General features: G+C 37.3%; 1 protein-coding gene across 2 annotated transcripts; it reads left to right on the forward strand.

Annotated features, from left to right (window-relative positions):
• Window positions 1–1520: 1520 nt before the first annotated feature.
• On the forward strand, window positions 1521–13133 carry LOC142607694 (uncharacterized). Of its 2 annotated transcripts, XM_075779284.1 has the most exons (6): window positions 1524–1747; window positions 2165–2258; window positions 3167–3245; window positions 3765–4457; window positions 11970–12301; window positions 12428–13133. In XM_075779284.1, the coding sequence occupies exons 4-6, from the start codon at window positions 3829–3831 to the stop codon at window positions 12913–12915; spliced, it is 1449 nt and encodes a 482-aa protein (XP_075635399.1). In that variant the 5' UTR covers window positions 1524–1747; window positions 2165–2258; window positions 3167–3245; window positions 3765–3828; the 3' UTR covers window positions 12916–13133. The 2 variants fall into 2 exon arrangements, with proteins under 2 accessions (XP_075635400.1, XP_075635399.1); XM_075779285.1 differs by lacking the exon at window positions 2165–2258 and having other exon boundaries at window positions 1521–1747.
• Window positions 13134–20908: the final 7775 nt, after the last annotated feature.

Genomic DNA, 20908 nt, shown 5'->3' on the forward strand with positions numbered 1-20908 from the left:
GTTAATGTGCCAGTAGTGCACTCAGTTTGCCATATAAGCAATTTTCGTTAGTGGACTAACGGTAAGGGCCAAAATGGAACACGTTTTTCATTTTAGGGACTAAAAGTGGTAAAATAGAAATGCAGGGACCAAAATAGAAATGACCCCAAAATGTAGAGACCAAAAGTGTATTTACACCTTGTTTTTTTATCCCTCCTAACATGGCATTAAGAATATTTCTTGTTCTTTTTTATTAATCAAAAACATGGTTTTATTATTAGGGTTTTATTAGTGTATGTGGTATGCCTTTTGGGCGTATGTTAGTAAACTATTTAATTTTTTTTTTAATGTAAAAGCATAAAAGTGATAAACTTTTTTCACAACTTTTTCAATATTTTATAAAAAATTTCTTTAAATGGATGATTAATTCATTAACCTACCTGAGAGTATCCACATTAGTGAAGTCATAAATTTAGCAATATGGCTCCGTAAAAAGTTACTTTATCTATTTTACCTTCTCATTTTACAAAACATCCTTAATTTTCAATACAATAAAATAATATATCTACTACATTAAACAATTTATTTATTTATTATTTTTTTCTTCACTATTTTCAAACACTCACGGCACCGCCCCACCACCACCACCCTGGCACCACTGCCACCACAAACACCCAGCAACCCTAAACACAAACACAACCCTAAATCAGCCACAACACAAACACAAGAATCACCTCCATAGTCCTCCATTCGATTAAACACAACACAAACACAATATATGCACGGTGGCTTTCATCGAATAGATGACTTTCCAAGCCAAGTTGAACTGGCGAACTTTTCCAGCGAGGTTAATCATTTCGTTGTAATGGTTAGGGTACTGGGCCGAAATATCGTGGGCTATGGCCCAGTTGAAGAACGATAGGGTTTGGAGGAAAGAGATGCTGTGGCGAACCCCGCCGCATTTCTTGATGATGTGGTGGATGATGGAAGGGGCGATGGGATGAATGGTGGAGATTTGAGAGGAGTTAAGGGAGAGAGTGCTTTCAGTCAGCGGTGATGGCTGACCAGTGGCCTGTTTGGATGGAGCGGGGAAGGAAGGGGAGTGGAGGGGAGTAGAGTAAAGTTGACTAAAAATAAATTAATTTTGTGCTAAATCTACTCTACTTCCCCTCTCATTCAATCCAAGAGTGAGCTTGGGTGAGGAAGATGATGAATCGGAGCTTGGGTGAGAGTGGAGAATGCTGGAACAAAGGAAAAAATAGAAAGAGAAAAAATACATATATTATTTTAATGAGAGAGATAATAAAATATATACATATTTCTTTTGAGAATCCATAAAATATATTATTTGATTTTAGCTTTTGAGTTACAGTGTACAACTATAAATAACTATATACTGTAGTTGAGTAGGTAAAAATTTTACACTGATGTAACACATTTTTTGTATATGATGGTGCTCATAATAGCTATATATCTTTATAGCACCACACTACTGGTGATCTTATGATCTTATTATTAAAAATCTGCTTCTTATAATAACTGTTATGAAATTGTTAAAGTTTTTATAAATCATTACCGTAGTCCCTCTCTCTCTCTCTCTCAAATCAAAATATTTCTCTACCTTTCTCTCCTTTTCTTTCTTTCTCTCTCTTTCTCTCTCTCTCTCTCAAATCAAAAGTCAAAATAGCAGTATATCTTGCATTGCGGGAGCAATTCGAACCAGAGATTGACCTCACAAGCTTTCTTTCTCTCTCCAAAAGCTTATCTGGTAACTATTATTAATCAATTTTTTCGCTGATTGTTTGATCATGTAGTCTGGGTAGGTTGTGTTGGATTTTGATAATAGTTGGTTTGTGTATGATGATTTATTTTGGTGGATAATTCAACTTAATATGAGTTTTAAACAAGAAGGATTTGGGTATTTCTGGGACAAGTCTCACGAATTCCATGAACACCAAAACCTAAACCTTTTGGGCACTCCACTCCTGTGTTTGACAAAATTCCCCAAAGAACACAATCTTCAAAAATATCTCTAAGATTGTCATTGAGTTCTTGTTTATCCCTCAAATATCTCAGGCATGCTCTCTAAATTTCTTTCATCCTGGAGGAGAGTTGGGGTGGGCTGTCCTGCTAAGTTTCTAATCATGGGCTGAATTTTTCTAATCATGCTCTTTGTTTAATATAGTTATGATGGGTTATTCTGTGTATTCAAGCTCCGACAATCCAATGCTCCGCTAAAAATAGAAGGGACTGGATTTTTTGATTTTCACCTTCAAGAGGTAAAGCTCTGTATAATTGGGAGAGGAGGGTTATCAATTTTTGGCAAAAATGAAAACATTTCTTTAAAAGTATAAATCTTCCTAACCAAGAAGAGTATTTATGTGAGCATCAAGCATGGGTTATAAACTTTCTAAAGCAAAGAGTAACTTATTAATTTATCCAAGAGGACTTAGCAGTATCAGTATGCAGAAAATTTTGTGGTTGGAAAAAATCTCATGAGGAAAAATTTTATAGGACCTGTAATTTTTTCTCATCCAGAATATGAGCCACCATCTCTAACACAGCCACCAGTCAATTTTTTCATGACTATTTATTGAGAGATTTGTCTGCAATAATACTGCACTATCAGTCATTTCTCAACTTAAGCTATTCATCTCTTTCAAAGATATAGTTTGTCATTGATATGTCAGGTACTCTGATTATTTGTTAATGCCAAATAAGACCTCATTGGCAGTAATACCAGTAAATTCATTGAAAAATTCTTCTGGCAGCTACTTCAATACTTTTTTTTTGCAAAAACATTTATTTACTCCTTATACCAATGGATAATGCAGTTTTTTGCATCAGTAAATTTGTTGATTGCCTTTGACAGTGCATGAGATAGCAACCGCTCACGGTGCAAACAAACTAAGGACCCCTCTTTCTCTATTATTTATTCATTCACACACACACACGCATCTTGGTTTAGGCTTTTAATTTCTTTATGGCCATCTAATTTATTTGATATTATGATTATTATCAAATGTCAATCTAATGATATGATATATGGGTACATTGTGTAGTTACGTCTCTCCAAAAGACTTGTGTACTTATAAACATATTATAATGTTGTCTTGTGCTACACAATATCACTACATTGCTTTCTATTTTGTAAAGGTCATGCCTTTTTCCCAATATTATTTCACAGATCGAAGAGTGTTGTCAAAACTGGTGGAGCTTTGTTAGATGAATTGCAAGAGAACGGGATGGATGCATTGAAGTACAAGGTTATATTATTCTTGTTGAAATGCATGAACGATGTGTAGAATCTAATCTTGTTCTTGTCTGTCTTCAGTAGTTTCTAATGAAGCACAATGATTTGAGGTTGACATTTTCTTTCTTATTGTTGTTCTTGGTGGCATTTTTAATGCACTGAGTTCTACTAACCTACAGTGGTTGGAGGACTTAATAATTTATTGAAGTTTGTGCCTTGACAATTTGGTCATTTTACTTTACATTAGGTAATTTACATATTCAGAGACCACGGTTTCATAAAACTCTATGTTTGTTCACTCTTAAATCTTAATTGCAAAATGAGAAAGATTCCGCAAAAAAAAAAAAAAAAAAAAAAGGCAAAATGAGAAAGTTATAGCATAAAAAGCTATGACAAAACTTTTGTTAATTGTTTGTGCATGTTTCAGTGTTATTGTGCTGATCAACTCAAGTTAGTTTTGTGATATAAGTTCCTATGCTCTGTTTTTTTCCCTCACTGTTCACTCCTCTAATACATTTCAATGACTTTGCAGTTTTGAGTTGGATGCATTTATTTTACCTTTGGCTATGGAGAGATGAATTTGCTTAATTACAAACATGGGTGCAAGTAAGAAACTAAAAATGGCAACCCCATTAGGGCCATTACTCCTTCAACTCTTCCTCCTCATCCTGCTCTTAATCTCAATCCACCAATCACACTCAGCCACTGCATCCACAATCCATCTCCCATTCTCCATATACCCTTACTCACTATCAGTCACTGACTTCGGAGCCACTGGCGACGGCCTCCACTACGACACAGCTGCCATCCAATCCGCCATCAAAGCCTGCCCCACCTCCCACCACACCCAATGCCACGTCACGTTCCCTCCTGGAACCTACCTCACCAGAACCTTGTTCCTCAAATCCGGTGTCGTGTTGGACATCAAAGAAAATGCAACCTTGTTGGGTGGTACAAAAATAGAGGACTACCCAAAAGAATTGCGGGAATGGTACGTGGTGGTGGCGGAGAACGCAAGTGATGTGGGGATCACTGGCGGAGGCGTGGTGGATGGACATGGTTTGGGTTTCGTGAAGAGGTTTAATGAGAGGAAGAACGTGATGGTGAGTTGGAACACCACCGGAGCTTGTTTAGGAGATGAGTGTAGACCCAGGCTTGTTGGATTTATTGACTGTAAGAATGTCAGGGTTTGGAATATCACACTCACAGAGCCTGCTTATTGGTGGTGCGTATATACTATGCTATACTCTTATTACACTCTAGCTTTTCCCCCTTTTTTTTTAATGATTTTGTTGTTGTTCAAAGTTAGCTATTCTTCTAGGATTGATAGTTTATATGTGTCGTTTGTTGGAAGAGTTGATGTTTGTTGCATTTGTATCCTTTGTCTTTTCAATATTTCTTCCACCGCCCACCTTTTTTTGTCCTTGTGTGTTTTCTTTCTGTGCAGTTTTGAGTTAATTGTATTTATTCTAAATTTTTACAATCAACTCATTAGGTAAGATTAATTTGCTATGCTTCTCTCATCGTTCAAAATTAGTGGGCTGGTTGGGTGGTTAGATGCATTAAGTCCAAACTGATATACTTTTTTTTTTTTTTGGATAGATAAGATAGAATTTCAACCTAAGAAATTGATATTTTTGTTTTATTAATCTGTAATGTCCACCAAATCAGCCTAGTAATATGCTTGATATATATTTTATTTATTTATTTATATTTAACGAGATTGTTAATTTAGATATTGATTCGGGGGATATTGCAAAATAATCTCAAATAATAGGGTTGATTGTAATTGAACAAATTTTATGGTTTAGGGTTAATATTACAAATGACCTCTCATATTTTAAGGTAACACTTTACCTATAGCTTTCCTCCATGTTATGAACGTATGCCTTCATGTAGAATTCCTTAATTAACCTGTATACATGTTACTTTAATGGTATATATATATATATATATATCAAAAATAAAATATAAATATTGATTGACAGTTGTTTATTGGTTAGTTGTGAATAAGTTCCCTTTTAAAGAATTTTTGTTACAAAATGTATAATGGGAAACTATAATAAAATTTTTTTTCTCCCTTGTAGAGATTTGTACTTACCCAAAAGAAAAAAGAAAAAATTTGATATTTCTATTAGTGTATTATTGCGATAATTATAGATATAGAAAAACCATTCCAAAACAAATGAATTGTTATTTCATTTTCATTTTCTTATAGAAATTGAACCCTTCATAACAATGCACAAGGTTAGCACTTGCAAAAAAGTATTATAATCCTCTCCAAGTAAAACAGACTCAAATCACATGAACTTGTCAACAACGTGAACGATACAACTTTGTGTGGGTCCCACTTAAATGGAATTTTTTTTTGGGGGGTGGGGGGAGGGGGGGGGGGATTCCTGCATAGGGGATGGTATATGCCAATCTTATATAGCATTTCTCTCACTGACACGTGGGACCCACATGTCAATGAGAGAGATGCTGTATAATTGGTGCGTATGAAAATTTCTCCCTACATAGACTTGTTTGGTGACACATTTCCACCATCAAGTTGCAACTGGCCAAAAGGATTGGAATGTTGGGATGGGCCATCTAGTCTGTTAGTGTAGGAAATAAAAAATTTCTACTAACTATTATTCCATAAACCAAGTTTGAGTGGCATCTGATATTCGAGTTCTAATGATTCTTGTCACAACTGGTGAAGAAAACTAGAAGTGAGAGCACAATGAGCTCCTTTGTCCAAAATAGTTGGATTGCCTATGGTTAGTTGAAAATGATCGTTTCATTTGAGATTGATCAATTTTATGGTTTAAATTAAATATTACAAATCTAACCATGTACAAATTTTCATGTTGTTTAAAATTTTTAAATGTTGTGGCAATTAATATCTTAATCATAAAATGGACTCTCATTAGGCTACCAACTCATGTACAAAATCTTTTTATCTAAGTAATAGATGGGATGTACACTTTAGGAATTTTGCAAGTTTAGAAAATAGATTACGAGAATGTTTCTATCCTCTTTACAAGAATGTTTTTATCTTCTACATTATGCACTCCCAAAAGCATCCTGATTTTGAGCAATACGAAACAATTAAGGAAAGGAAACCTTAAGGGTATAATCACCACACCAAACATATGTCCAGAATGGGTTGATTAATCGTGCAATTCAAGATTGGGAATTGGAATCTCTCTCTATGTTCTTAGATCTACTGTATTCCATTAAGGTGGGGAAGGCTGAGTAGATAAGTTATGCTAGAAGCCTGCCTTCGATTCAGAGAGGCTTTGAGGTTCAATTTTGTTATAGAGTGTTAGCTCGCATAGTTGGCGACATTTCCCATGGAAGAGTATTTGGAAACCCCTTGTCCTTAGTAAGGTGGATTTTTTCCTTCAGGTTTTGCTTTGGGGAATATCCCCACCGTGGAAAACTTGGAAAACCTGAGGAAGCATAACATTATTTTGGTGAGCTGGTGTTGTATGTGCAAGAGGGATGAGGAGACTGTAGACCGTTTAATGTTACATTGCCCTCTTGGTAGAGAATTATGGGGTTTGGTTTTTAAACTTTTTGGGGTGGAGTGGGTGATGCTTAGAAAGGTTGTCAAACTTCTAGTTTGTTGGCAAGGTAGTTTTGGGTGTCATTGAAGCTGTGATATATAGAGAGCCATTCCTCACTGTTTGATGCAGTGCATTTGGAGGGAAAGAAATGCAAAAAGCTTTGAAAGATGTGAGCATACAACTTTAGAATTTAAAGCAAATTGACCTTGCCGAGTGGATGGTAGCTGCAGGGAAGTTTTCTTTTTCAAATTTATTTTAGATCTCTTCTATAACTTTCAGCTAGAATACTTCCTGTGTACTTGGTTGATTCTTTTTTGAATAAATATTATTTACTTATCCAAAATAAAAATCTTAAGTAAACAAGTAGCGACTTGTGCTAGCATCTTGCAATGATCAGTTCCAATTTAGCTACAAATTGAGGTTTTTCTTGTTCACTGTATTTTATTGTAAATTTTGTTTTTTTTTTTTTGTGAAGACAATAGATGATCAGAATCCCATGGTTGAATTTCATCTGAAACACGATTTCGAAGTTGTAAAGAAATATGATAAAATCTAGGAAGTCCAATTTTTTGGGCTAGGTTAGGGGGGGGGGGGGGACTTGGTAAACAACCTATATAAAATTAGTAATGGATTAGAAAATTTAATCATTTAATCGAGAAGATATGATGAGATAAAGGAAAAATGTTATTACTAAGTTTGATAATTTATATTAAGAAAAGAGAGAAGAGATGATTGATATTTCAATCTAATACTTATGTTTTTATCCTTTATTTCCTTAGGGCTTAAGATGTTAATACTTAATTGTTAGGTAGTGGGACAGAGACTGGCTACTAGAGCATTGGAAATTGTTTTAAACTAGGCACTAACCTATGCAGGAAAGTTCAATGAAAAAGATTTATATTTACATTATGTAAAAAAGAACATACTTGACGCAATTAGAACTTGTTTAGAAACCTAATTTAATTAGAATTTGTTAAATTTTGGGCTGTTTTATACAAAAAGATGGTGAGTTCAAATTAGTTTAAACTAACATAGTTTAGCACTATTTGTAACTCTCTCTCTCTTACACACACACACACATATGAAATGACAATAAGGACAAGTGTGAACTTTCAAAACCTTATAGAGAAAGCTACTCTGTTGGAAGAAATTTGTTGGAGGCAGAAATCTAGAGTTCTTTGTGTTAGGGAAGGAGACAGGAATATTAAGTTTTTCCATCGTATAGTTAATTCTCATAGGAGGGTTAATTCTATTGATAGGCTAATGGTGGATGGGGTGTTGTCTTCGGACCCGGCTGCTATAGCAAACTGTATCTCTCAATTTTATAGGCAGCTTTATTTTGAGGAGGTGGCTCACAGACCTGTCGTAGATGATGTGGATTTTTCTAGCATCTCGGTGGAAGATGCAAGTTGGCTAGATAGGCCTTTTGAGGAAGAAGAGGTGTTTGAGGTGATCCATGACTTTAATGGTGATAAGGCACCTGGCCCGGATGGCTTTTCCATGGCATTCTTCCAGTCTTGTTGGGGTGTTTTGAAAACTGAAATTATGGCTGTATTTCACAATTTCCATACTCAGGCGGTGTTTGAGAAGAGTCTTAATGCTTCGTTCCGAGCCCTTATTCCTAAGAAAGTGGATGCTGTGGAGGTAAAGGATTATCGGCCTATTAGCTTAGTTGTTGGGATGTATAAGATTATTTCTAAGGTGTTGGTTAATCGGCTTCGTAGGGTGGCGCATGGACTTATTTCGGATTCACAAAATGCTTTTATGACCGTCTTGATTGCTTCTGAATGTATTGATAGTAGATTGAAGTCAGGAGTTTTGGGTGTGCTATGTAAGTTGGATATGGAGAAGGCGTATGATCATGTGAGTTGAGATTTTTTAATGTATATGCTGTAGCGTTGTGGTTTCTCAGAAAAATGGAGAAACTGGATAAGGTATTGCATTTCAACTGTAAAGTTTTCCATTCTGATCAGTGGTAGCCCAACTGATTACTTTGGAAGTTCTAGGGGGATCCTTTATCTCCATTGTTGTTTGATATTATGATGGAGGCATTAAGTCGTATGTTGGATGTGGCTACCTCCATTGGGCAATTCTCAGGCTTTTCTGTGGGTAGTACGGCTGGTCCATCAGTGATGGTGTCTCACATTTTATTTGCAGATGACACTTTGATTTTTTGTGATGCTAAACCTTCTCAGATTGCTAATTTGAGGGCGATTCTTGCTAGATTTGAGGAGGTGTCAGGGCTTTGTATTAATTTAGGGAAATCTGAGTTGGTACCTGTTGGTGGGGTACCCAATTTGGAGGCTTTGGTGGGTCTGTTGGGGTGTGGGCAGTCTTCTCTGCCCTTGAAATATTTGGGCCTTCCTTTAGGTGCAAAATTTAAGGACTTACCTGTTTGGAACCCTATTCTTGAGAGAATGGAGAGGAGATTAGCAGGTTAGAAGAGAATGTATTTATCTAAAGGGGGTAAGGTGACACTCATTAAAAGTTCATTATCGTCCTTACCTACATACTTTCTTTCCCTTCTTCCTTTACCGGGTAAGGTGGCTAAGCGTATGGAGAAATTACAGAGAGATTTTTTGTGGGATGGGATTGGTGGTGAACCTAAAATTCATTTAGTTAATTGGGCCAAGGTTTGTAGGCCTTTGCAGGATGGGGGGTTGGGTATAAGACAGTTGGGTAATTTTAATTATGCCTTACTAGGTAAATGGTTGTGGAGGTATGGGACCGAGACTGATGCTTTATGGAGGAGGGTTATAGAGGCAAAATATGGGAGCATTTGGGGTGGTTGGCGTATAAAGAAGGTGACAAGTCCTTATGGGGTCAGCTTGTGGAGATATATTAGAAGTGGTTGGTTGAACTTCTCTAAACTCCTTGTTTATGATGTGGGGGACGGTACTAGAGTGAAATTTTGGAAGCATGTGTGGTGTGGGGATTGTACTCTCCAAGAGGCCTTTCTGGAGCTTTATTGTCTTAGTAGGTCCAAGGACTCCTCAGTGGCTGAAGTTATGGGTTGGTCTGCTGGGAGGTTTCACTGGAATGTGCAATTTCGTCGTCCACCACAAGATTGGGAAGAAGAAGCCTTTGACCGGTTTATGGGGCTAGTCTATTCGTCGTTAGTTTGAGGGTTTGACCCAGATAAGGTTTGTTGAAAGTCTGCAAGGAATACAGGATTTGAGGTTAGAGGTTATTACGGTTCCTTCTTCCCTCATAATCTTGTTTCCTTTCCATGGAAAATGATATGGCAATCGAAGGCTCCTCCAAGGGTAGCCTTCTTTTCTTGGTCTGCTTCCTTAGGTAAGATCTTAACAACAGACAAACCTTCGTAAAAGACGAGTGATAGTGCTTGACTGGTGCTTTATGTGTAAGAGGTGTGGGGAGTCGGTGGATCATCTTCTACTTCATTGCACCATAGCTTGGGATTTGTGGTCTTTGGTTTTCTGCTTGTTTGGTATTCAGTGGGTTATGCCTCATACTGTTCTTGAGTTGTTTGAGGCTTGTTAAGGAAAGTTTGCGCGACATCGTCACATTGATGTTTGGAAATTAGTACTTCACTGCTTGATTTGGTGCATTTGGCGAGAAAGGAATGCTAGAAGTTTTGAGGGCTGCGAACGCTCTTTATTGGAGATTAAGTCTTTTTTCTTACACACTCTCTTTGAATGGAGTGTAGTTTTTTCTCATTTTTCTTGTTCTTCATTTTCTATTTTTCTTGACCGTTGTTCTTTTGTTTCTTGATTTGCACCCATAGTACATCTCCAATGTACTCGGCTTGGCAATTTCTTTATTATTATTAATAATATTCTTACGTTATTTATAAAAAAAAAAAACTTTTCTTGCAATAGAAAGAACACATTTCTCTTTACATAGAAATAAGTCAGTATTTCTTTTCCATTAAGAAATAGGAATTAAAGTTTTATATTTAGGCATTGCTATTAAGAGTTTGGTGGGCTCGATCATAATAGGAATTTTGGGGTTGAAATATATGCAAAATGTGATTGTGTTTGGATGCTGGAAGATACCTAATAACTTTTAGGGTGTGATTTATATGTATTGAGATTTTCCTTAGTTTGCGTTGGTGAGGGATTGTAAGTGCTTGTGGTTTACTAGGTTATTGCGTATAGTTAATATAACATATACTCACCACCTAAGCTCTGATACCATTTTGTTGTGGAGATAAACACTTTAGGGAGGCTCCTTGGGTAGTTAATATAGCATATAGAGACACACTTAACCCAAAAGACCTAAGTTCAATGGGTATGAGCTCAACTATGTTATATTAACCACTTATTCTTTTCATTATTATTCAATGTGGGACTTATCAGACGTGTATATCCAACAGAAACAATGATTGTCTTGCGCAAGGAGAGCTTCACTTGGATTAATGTGGAGATGTCACTGCAAGAAAGAAGATTACTTTAGGTGGAGATTTATGGGAAATTGCCTCAGACTCCTATTTTAACTTAGTTACTCATTACATTTTCATTTTTTTGGTCATGAAAGGAAAGTATTTTATTTGCTAAAGAAGTAATTTGGTATCACTTAACTGCCAAGAAATTAAAATTAAAGGCTTATATATAGATATTTTGTTAAGAGTTTGGTGGCTCCAAAGTCCAATCCAAGATATTCCCCCTTGTCTGGGAAGTAACTTTGTAGTTTTATTTTTATTTTTGCTCAAATGCTTTGTAGTTTTACTTAGACTAAAAGATGCATGCATTAAAATATATGCATAGTGTGAGAACATAGGCCTATGGTTGCTCCTTCTCACAGGTGACTTTGCCGTTGTGGTTCATTTCTTTCTACCATGGATCTATGATCAATATAAATTTGAGATTGAAAGATGTCTATTACAATTTGGGGTCAAAAGATACCTACAGTGACTGAATTGAGTGTGCTTTGGGTGGATCAGGATTTGAGTTATTTTGTGTTTGTGAATGATTATGAGTTGTTTGTGTTTATAAGGTTTTTGAGCGTTGTTTGTGAGGCTGGTGTTCATAATTTGTATTTTTGATAGTCAAGTTTGAATGCAATTGCCTCGGTTTTTTAGTCCGTGAGTCATTCATCTTCCTCTTCTATGTATTTGTGCTTGCAACTTGCTATTGGATTTATAAACTATGATTCATTGGTCAATTACTTTGTTTTTATATTGTATCACTCTTAATTATAGCCATGAATCTGATGAACAGCTTGCATATAGTACGGTGTGAAAACACATCAATTCATGATGTTTCGATTTATGGAAACTTCAATACACCTAACAATGACGGGATTGATATAGAGGATTCAAATAATACAGTCATTACAAGGTGTCACATTGATACTGGAGATGATGCTATATGTCCAAAGACATACACTGGCCCTCTTTATAACTTGACTGTGACAAACTGTTGGATTCGAACAAAATCTTCAGCAATCAAACTTGGTAGTGCAAGTTCATTCAATTTCAAGGGTCTAATTTTTGACAATATCACAATTGTACAGTCTCATAGAGGGCTGGGATTGCAGATACGTGATGGAGGTAACACTCATATTGCTTTTCTTGTATTATTGAGAATTTTTCTTGAATGATTGACAAATTAAGCTCCATTTCACTTTTACACTATATTTTTTTTTTTTTGAAGTTTTAAACATTCACCCTGTGTAGGAAATGTAAGCGATATTACTTTCTCAAACATAAACATAAGCACAAGATACTATGATCCTTCATGGTGGGGAAGAGCAGAGCCTATATATGTGACAACATGCCCAAGGGACTCCAGTGCAAAGGAGGGTTCAATCTCAAATGTAGTTTTTATTAACATCACTGCAAATTCTGAAAATGGTGTGTTCTTATCAGGTTCTAAACATGGGCTACTAAGCAATTTAAGATTCATAAATGTGAACCTAACTTACAGAAGATGGACAAATTATTCTGGTGGATTGATAGATTACAGACCCGGATGCCAGGGACTTGTTAATCATAGCATTGCTGGGATCATCATGGAACACATTGAAGGTTTGGAGGTTGAAAATGTTAACATGAGATGGTCTGATCAACAATTTGGACACTGGAACAATCCTCTTGATTTCAGGCCTTCAACTATAAATAATATTTCTTTGTTTAATTTTCGTTCAAGTTTGTACATAAAATGATAGTGGCATACATGAGCGTGGTTTTGAAATCATTGTTTAAAGAACCAGAATAGGGAGAAGTTCAAAGATTTTGAGGTCGAATCGAGGTTTAACCGAGGTCAAACCGTTGTGTCATTTAATTTTTTACTGGTTTTTGTACCTAAATTGTATTTATATGTATTAATTTCCTATTCCATACCAATAAAATGCATGTGGCCCAATGGTTTGGGCTTTGGAAATTCTTATTCGCCTGTTACATATTCATCTTTCCTCCTTTAGGAGGTAAGGATAATCAAAGTTTGAATCCTCCTATCTCATTATTGTGAGTGTTGAATTGTTGAAAAAAAAAAAAAAAAGAGAGAAAAAGACGTGCATCTATAGATGTATCATGGTAAGTGTGATAACTTTTCCCTTAAGTTGGGTCTTTGTTTATTTATTTATTATTATTAGGCGAAAACAATATTTTGGTCCTTATATTTTGGAGTTACAGTCAATTTAGTTCCTATATTTTGATAGAAGTCAATTTGGTCCCTGTTATTTTTAACTTGTAGTCAATTTGATCTTTAGCGTTAACTCACTAACAGAAAATGTCTACGTAGTAAACAGTTTGAATTGTTAGCATGTCTAATATTTAAATATTAAATAAAATGTTGACGTGGCAGAATTTTAGTGGCTACATCCGTGCTTAGATGGGAAGAAAAGTCCACATCAGCTTTTAAAAAGAAAATTTCTTTTCTTTACCAATTTTGTTCCCATCTTTATTTTTTCTTTTAATTTTATTACAATTTCTTTAACCATTCATCGTTTTATTGTTTTGGAAACGGGTCACCACCACGAGAGACCACGAGAGGCTATGTCCAGTTGCAACCCCTGGGTAAAATCTTTTTCTTCTAGAAATGGATTATAAAAGAACATTTCCTCTGATGACAGTATGACACACCTTTTACCAGTTCTAAACAGGAATGGGAGGATGCCTCCATTTACCATTTAGATTACTGCACTAGAATTGAACCACCTTTCCCAAAGTTGAAGCAACATTTTGAAACCCAATCTTCACTTCCTAGTAATCCCAATAATCAAAATATGCTTACAGATCAAGAAGATGGTCGCATGATCCATGTACCCCAAAATCACTACATCTAAAAAAGAATACACAACAAGAGAACCCAAAACTGAAACACATTTCAATCAAATCCATTGGGGGAATGTGCAGATTAGGCATGTGAATGGCATGAATATAGTAAGTTAGGCATAGTTTGAAACTATGTAGGAAAATAGCAACTCGAGTTTTTGAAACTCGAGATTTACATAATAAATCGAGTTTCAAAAACTCGCTTTATGCGCGCTTGGGCTTGCTGAAGTGGACAAAATGCCACCAGGATCTCGAGTTTTTAAAACTCGTTTTACTTCCGGTAGAACTCGAGTTTTATAAACTCGAGTTTTACTATATCTTTTTTTTAAAATTAAGTTTATATACGCATGGAACTCGCGTCTTAGAGACTCGAGTTTTTATGAGTAACTCGAGTCTTATAGACTCGATTTCCTCTGGGCATATTATATACACCTCAGCCCGTGGCATTAACTCTCACAGAAACTCACACCCTCAGTAACACACAGAGAAAACCTAAAACAGAGCTCTCAGCCTCACTAACTCTCTCACTCACTCACCCTCACTAACTCTCACTCACCCATAACTCTCTCACACCACTCTCACACCACTCACTCTCACAAAACCACATTCTCCACTCTCACTGCTCTTCCCTCTCAGCAAATTCATATCTAAGGTAAGGGTTTGCATAATTTGATTGTCATTGTAGTTGGGTATGTTGTCTATGGGTGTGGGTTAAAGAGTTTTACCATTTATTTTGTAGATAGTTAACATAACTTAGTTAATTTATCAATATTGTGAATTATAGAACTTTGTTTTGTTAGTGTTAATTTTTTGAGTATTTATTTGTATAGTTTTTGTTATCAAAATTTTATTCATCATTTTATTTTTATCATGATCTTACAAATTTCTTTGACTTTATTTATCATTGGTTTGGGTATGAAATGGGTAGTGAATGAATGTAATGAATGGGAATGGGTATGTAATTATCAAAATTTTATTAATCATTTCTAGGCTTTTATTTTTATCATGATTTTTCAAGTTTTTTTTGACTTTATTTATCATTGGTTGGGGTATGAAATGGGTAGTGAATGAATGTAGTGAATGGGTATGTAATCATGCTCCTCTACCCACCTAGTTCTTTCAGAACCCTTTTAGGCATTATAGGTCACCACACAATGGAGTAATAGATAATTCCGTCTCTCCATCCACTAGGATTAGAAGGTTTACGTCTTGGCCTTTAGATATTAATGGGCACTCTATAACCTGGCTTGAATATGTTCATTGGTAAGATTGCATTACTTTTTTCCCTCACTTTACGACCATGTGATTTAACTAACATAGGACTTGACTTGAACAGGTTCACAATGCCTGATATTCTTATAATCATATACCATGGTGGTCCACTTAAGAATCCCAATGCCAACAAGGGATTGCCATTTGAGGGGCCGGGTATGAAAACCTATTATGCTGAAGTTGATCGTAGGTTGAAAACCCTTGATGAATTGAAGATACTTGTCATGGAAGAGTTGGATAAGAATCCTGATGCGTACAACATGCAAATTACTTATCGTATGCCAAATGAAATCATGAAGCACCGGATTAATTACAAGTATATGCTGATAGAAAAAGACAAACATGTGAAGATCATGTTTGACAAGTTGGAGAGTATAGCTGAAGTAAGTAATATTGAGTTGTACATACGTTGGAGCCGCGTGCAGATGGCAAGAGGATATCCAACAAACAACTAGAAGCTTACAAGTTGCGCTTCCGGATGCTCAATATGAGTATTCTACACATGTAGAGGATGATGATGTTCATGCCGATGGAGATGATGATGATGATGACGACGACGACTATGTTGATGAGACTACTGCCGTTAACAATGATGATGACGATGATGATGACGACGACGACTATGTTGATGAGACTACAGTCGTTAAAAATGAAGATGACGATGAAGATGATGATGATGATGATGACGACTATGTTGATGAGAATCTTGCCATTAACGGTGAAGATTTTGCCGATAAAGATGACTATGAAGACATGATTGAGAGAGGGGACTTTCGGGACTTTGGGGACTTTGAGAGGGACATTGATGACGATGAGACATTGGACGGCGGTGAACCTGATGCGTACAATGTTATTAGTGTCCAAAACATTACAAACACAATCCCCGCCTACGCACCTCCGCGTTGTCATTCTCGCAAATACTTGGGAAAATATGGTTGATCCTTCGCATATTGAGATGCCATTTGTGTCTACTTGAGAGAGGGGATGAATTTGTGCAAAGGGTTGACTTTTGCGAGTAAAGTGGAGGTGAAGCGCGTATTAACAATTTGTGCCCTCAAGGAAAACAAAAACTTTAAGATCACTAGGTCGACGAGGAAAAATTTTTGTGCGAAATGCGTGCATGAGTCGTGCAAGTGGTATGTCTACGCGTGCTTATGAAGCCCGAGCTCCAAAATCTATGGATGGTCACCGTGTATGTGGGTCCTCACACGTGTATACCGACCGGGGTGCGAAATGATGGTAGAATGATGAGTTGTAATTTTATTGCAGAAATCCATAACAAGTTACTTCGAGGATCACACCACTCAAATTAAGCATCTCGATCTCGATAGAGGCGAAATATAATGGCCATAAGCCTTCTTACTACAAGGTATGGGATGCGAAACAAAAGGCGATTGCGCTTATGTTTGGAGATTGGGAAGAATCTTACCAAAAGCTGCAAAAGTTGCTAATGGCGTATATTGATCAGTGACCCGACTACCCAGCTTTTGCTATCGTGTCACACCCACCGATGAAGATCACACCGTATTGTTGCATTATGTGTTTTGGTCTTTTCGGTCCATGCATATCGGATTCAAATACCGCAAGCCGGTTATCGATTTGATGGGACCCATCCGTATGGTAAATATCGTGAAAGTTGTTGGTCGCAATGGCAACCAATGCTAACAACAAGGTATTCCCTCTCGCCTTTGCTGTTGTGGATTGTGAGTCAGGGTCCGAGGTTGGAGGTGGTTTTTACGATGCCTCGGAGAAACGATTGGCCAATTGATATTCGACGACGGCATTTGCATAATTTCCGACCGACATCTCGGTATCAAAAACGCCATTGCAAACTGGCCTAGAAGGGATGATGGAAAAGCAAAGGTATTTCATAGATATTGTCTTCGACATGTTGCTAGCAACTTCAACACCCATTTTCAGAACTCGACTCTAAAGTCAGCGTTGAAAGCGGGATATGCTAGTCAGGTAGTTAAATTTGCTACCATAATGGACTCCATTAAGCAGGTGGAAAGAAATTGAGGCCATTAGGAAGAAGAAGAAGGTGACGGGGAGGGATGGTAAGGAAAAGAATCAAGATTATCTTCCATACACATACCTAATGAGCGAGGATGTGGACATGTGGACCCAGTCATACGATGGTGGGAGACGTTTTGGAGCAATGACAACCAATATATCAGAGTGTTTCAATGGTGTGCTGAAAGGTGCACGGGGCCTTCCTATTGCCGCGTTGGTTGAGTTCACTTGGAGCAAACTTGTTCAATATTTCCACGACCGGCGCAAAGAATACCATTATGAGTTGTCAGAGGGTAAGAAATGGAGTGAATATGCCTTATCCACGTGGGATGGAAATAAGTGTAAATCTGAGAAACACTATCTCAAGCCATTTAGCGATGAAGAGCTGATATTTCAAGTAGTTACCCAACTCAACGTGTCTAGCGCAGGAGGGGGAAACCACAGTTACGAAGTTCGGTTACGGGAAAAAACATGCAGTTGTGGGAAATGGCAAAATATAGGGATCCCGTGTTCACATGCAATTAGAGTATGTGACTATTTACATATTGATTCGACCACGTATATTCACCCATGTTATGGTTTGAACCATGCCCTTAACACTTATGAGCATGCATTTGAGGTTCCTAAGTCACAGTCATTATGGAGGGATCCCATGGGGCCAAAGTGGTTGCCTAATCCGGCATTGTTGCGGGCCAAAGGTCGACCGGTGAAGTCACGAATAAGAAATGAGATGGATGGAGTGAGGAATAAGGATCAAGAACCGGGATGGCGGAGGGAGGACGCATTTGATAGAGAGTCAACCGAAGCGTACATGTGGACCGTGTCATGCTTCCGGCATAACCGCGTAAAATGTCCGCAGTCCCGCGGTGCTTCCACAAGCGGCCATGTTCCACACTAGGTAGGTTGGCAAAAATTTATGCATCGGTTAAATAATTGTTGTTCATTCGATGTTTACCTAATGTTTACTATCTTGTCTCCTAACGTAAATACTCTACGTTTTTCAGGCATCCTTCCATGGACGACGTTGTATTGGCTCTATGTGAACTTTTTGATTGTTGTTGAATGTACTTGTAATTCTCTATCCAATGTACCTCTATGAAGATTGTGATTTGAGTAGTATGGTTAGAATTGCAAATTAAGTGTGGTTGGACATGTTTAGAATGGTGATATATGGAGAATGACTTTTGTTGTGATTTGAGTGCATTTACATTGTAAAACAATGCCTGAAACAGAGCATTTTCTGCTGGGAAAAAAAAAATTTGCCCAGTAAAAATCGAGTTTTAGAAACTCGAGTTCCTTCTGAAAAAAAATTTTGCCCAGTGCAAATCGAGTTTTAGAAACTCGAGTTCCACTGGGCAAATTTTTTTGAAACAGGGCATGCCTTCTCTCGCCTCGCTCTCGAAACAGTAGCAGGGGAAAAAAAATTGCCATGAAAATCGAGTTTTAGAAACTCGAGTTCCACTGGCAAATTTTTTTTGAAACAGGCATGCCTTCCCTTCTCGCCGAAATGATAAATGGGAAAAAAATTGCCCAGAAAATCGAGTTTTAGAAACTCGAGTTCCACCGGGCAAATTTTTTTGAAACAGGCATGCCTTCTCGCCTTCGCCGTGAAACAGCAAGCTTGGGAAAATTGCCCAGTAAAAATCGAGTTTTAGAAACTCGAGTTCCACTGGGCAAATTTTTTTGAAACAGGGCATGCCTCTCTGCCTCTCTGCCTGAAACAGAGCAGTTGGGGAAAAAAATTGCCCAGTGGAATTCGAGTTTTAGAGACTCGAGTTCCTTAGGTATCTCGATTATTTAAATCGGTCCATTTGGTCTGATTTGGTCTAATTTGGTCTGATTTGGTCTATTTTGGTCTAATTTGGTCTTATTTGGTCTAATTTGGTCTAATTTGGTCTAACTTGGTCTGATTTGGTCTGATTTGGTCTGGTCTGATTTGGTCTGATTTGGTCTGATTTGGTCTAATTTGGTCTCATTCAGTCTGATTTGGTCTGATTTGGTCCATTCAGTCCACTTTGTTCCATTTTGGCCGGGAAGATCCATCTTTGTGTACTTACATATATAATTGGAGACAACAAGTTTAGGTTGAGAGCCCTTACTCAAAATCTACATTTATTAAAAGAAATTTTTTCGAGTTTCCTGGGTCACCGTCCACCATTGCTACACCGATATTCATAGTGCTACATGTGCTGCTCAATAGCTCGGCAACCGTTGAACCCTATCTAGTCATATCATTCACACTCACGTCAATACACGTATCTGCATCATTTTGTACAATGCACCGTTTTCAAGGATGCAGAAGACCCCGAAAAGTTTATGATGCATTTAACACAACTCGGTATTGTCTTGTCAAGTTCATGTCGATGAAACACAAGCATGCTAAATACTCTTCACATGAATACTTGCGAGTTCGAATAGTCATGGCAAGACACCGCAACTACCGCCCTGTGAATAAGAGAATCTCACTGTGACATTGGGAACATTTGAACAAAAAATTCGTGCAGTGGTTTTCCAGCCTGTATTGACATGACAAGCCTGAATATATTAAATTTTATTATTGAATATACAGTGGAATGAGGTTATAAATGTACCACAATTCTTTTCTTATTCCTACACCACTAACTTTGTAGGTTGAGTAAGCTATGAGTCGCAACGCCTCAACATCATCTCGTACACGTAGAAACAAGTTTCAATCTACTTCAACAAATGAATTATCACAAGTTCCAAAGATCAACAACTACAAACATACACAGACCACTATGGAGGGAAATGGGTTGGAAAGAAGAGAGATTTCGTAAATATGCCAATATACACGTACGAGAGTCTTGGAAGCGTTGGCCACATCATGGTCGGCAAACCAACAAAACTAAGTACAGATACTACCGCAATGGAGTTCACCGTAGCAGAACCACCATGGTCAACCCTATACGAGAAGAGGTGTGAGTTGGAGGTGTATTGTCGATGGCACGGGTTACGAGTTCCTAAGGCACGCTCAGCCGAGTTACCTAGAGATGAGTCTGCCAACATACTTGCTCGCCTTGAACAAGAGAACAATCAAATGCAAAGGCGGTTAGACCGTTTTCATGCAGTCCAAAAAGCTAGGAAGCATCTAAAGGGGAAGGCGCAAGAGCGAGCCATGAAGTCTATTAATGAAATTACTGCGTTAGATGATGAAAGTGACATTTCGTACTTCTCGATTCAAGCAATGATGACTTCCAAAAATTTCTACCTACGAACATTCAACGTTGTTGTTGATGTCTACACGTTTTGTGCAATACAAAATGTTGTTGATCGTGAGGGCAAATGATCCTATTGTACGTGCACCTTTTGCAAATCTAAAGATGAATTGTTCATTACTTTTGGCTAAGTTTATAGGAAATCACTTGCTCATTTTTTCCCTGTTGTTCGTTGTTGGTATGTTATGAAAAGATGTACTTGTATTAGTGTTTGCAAGAATTATAAGTGCTTGGTGAAAATTATGGTCTAAACTCAATATTCCGTGAGTAAAACTCGCTTTTCTAACGTAATACTGAATGTCATTATTTAAATTCTTTGGCAAATTCTTTGAAATCAATTCGTCCATCTCCATTGTCATCA

This window comes from Castanea sativa, chromosome 8 (assembly GCF_040712315.1).
Source record: "Castanea sativa cultivar Marrone di Chiusa Pesio chromosome 8, ASM4071231v1".
In the NCBI taxonomy this organism is placed as follows: Eukaryota; Viridiplantae; Streptophyta; class Magnoliopsida; order Fagales; family Fagaceae; genus Castanea; species Castanea sativa.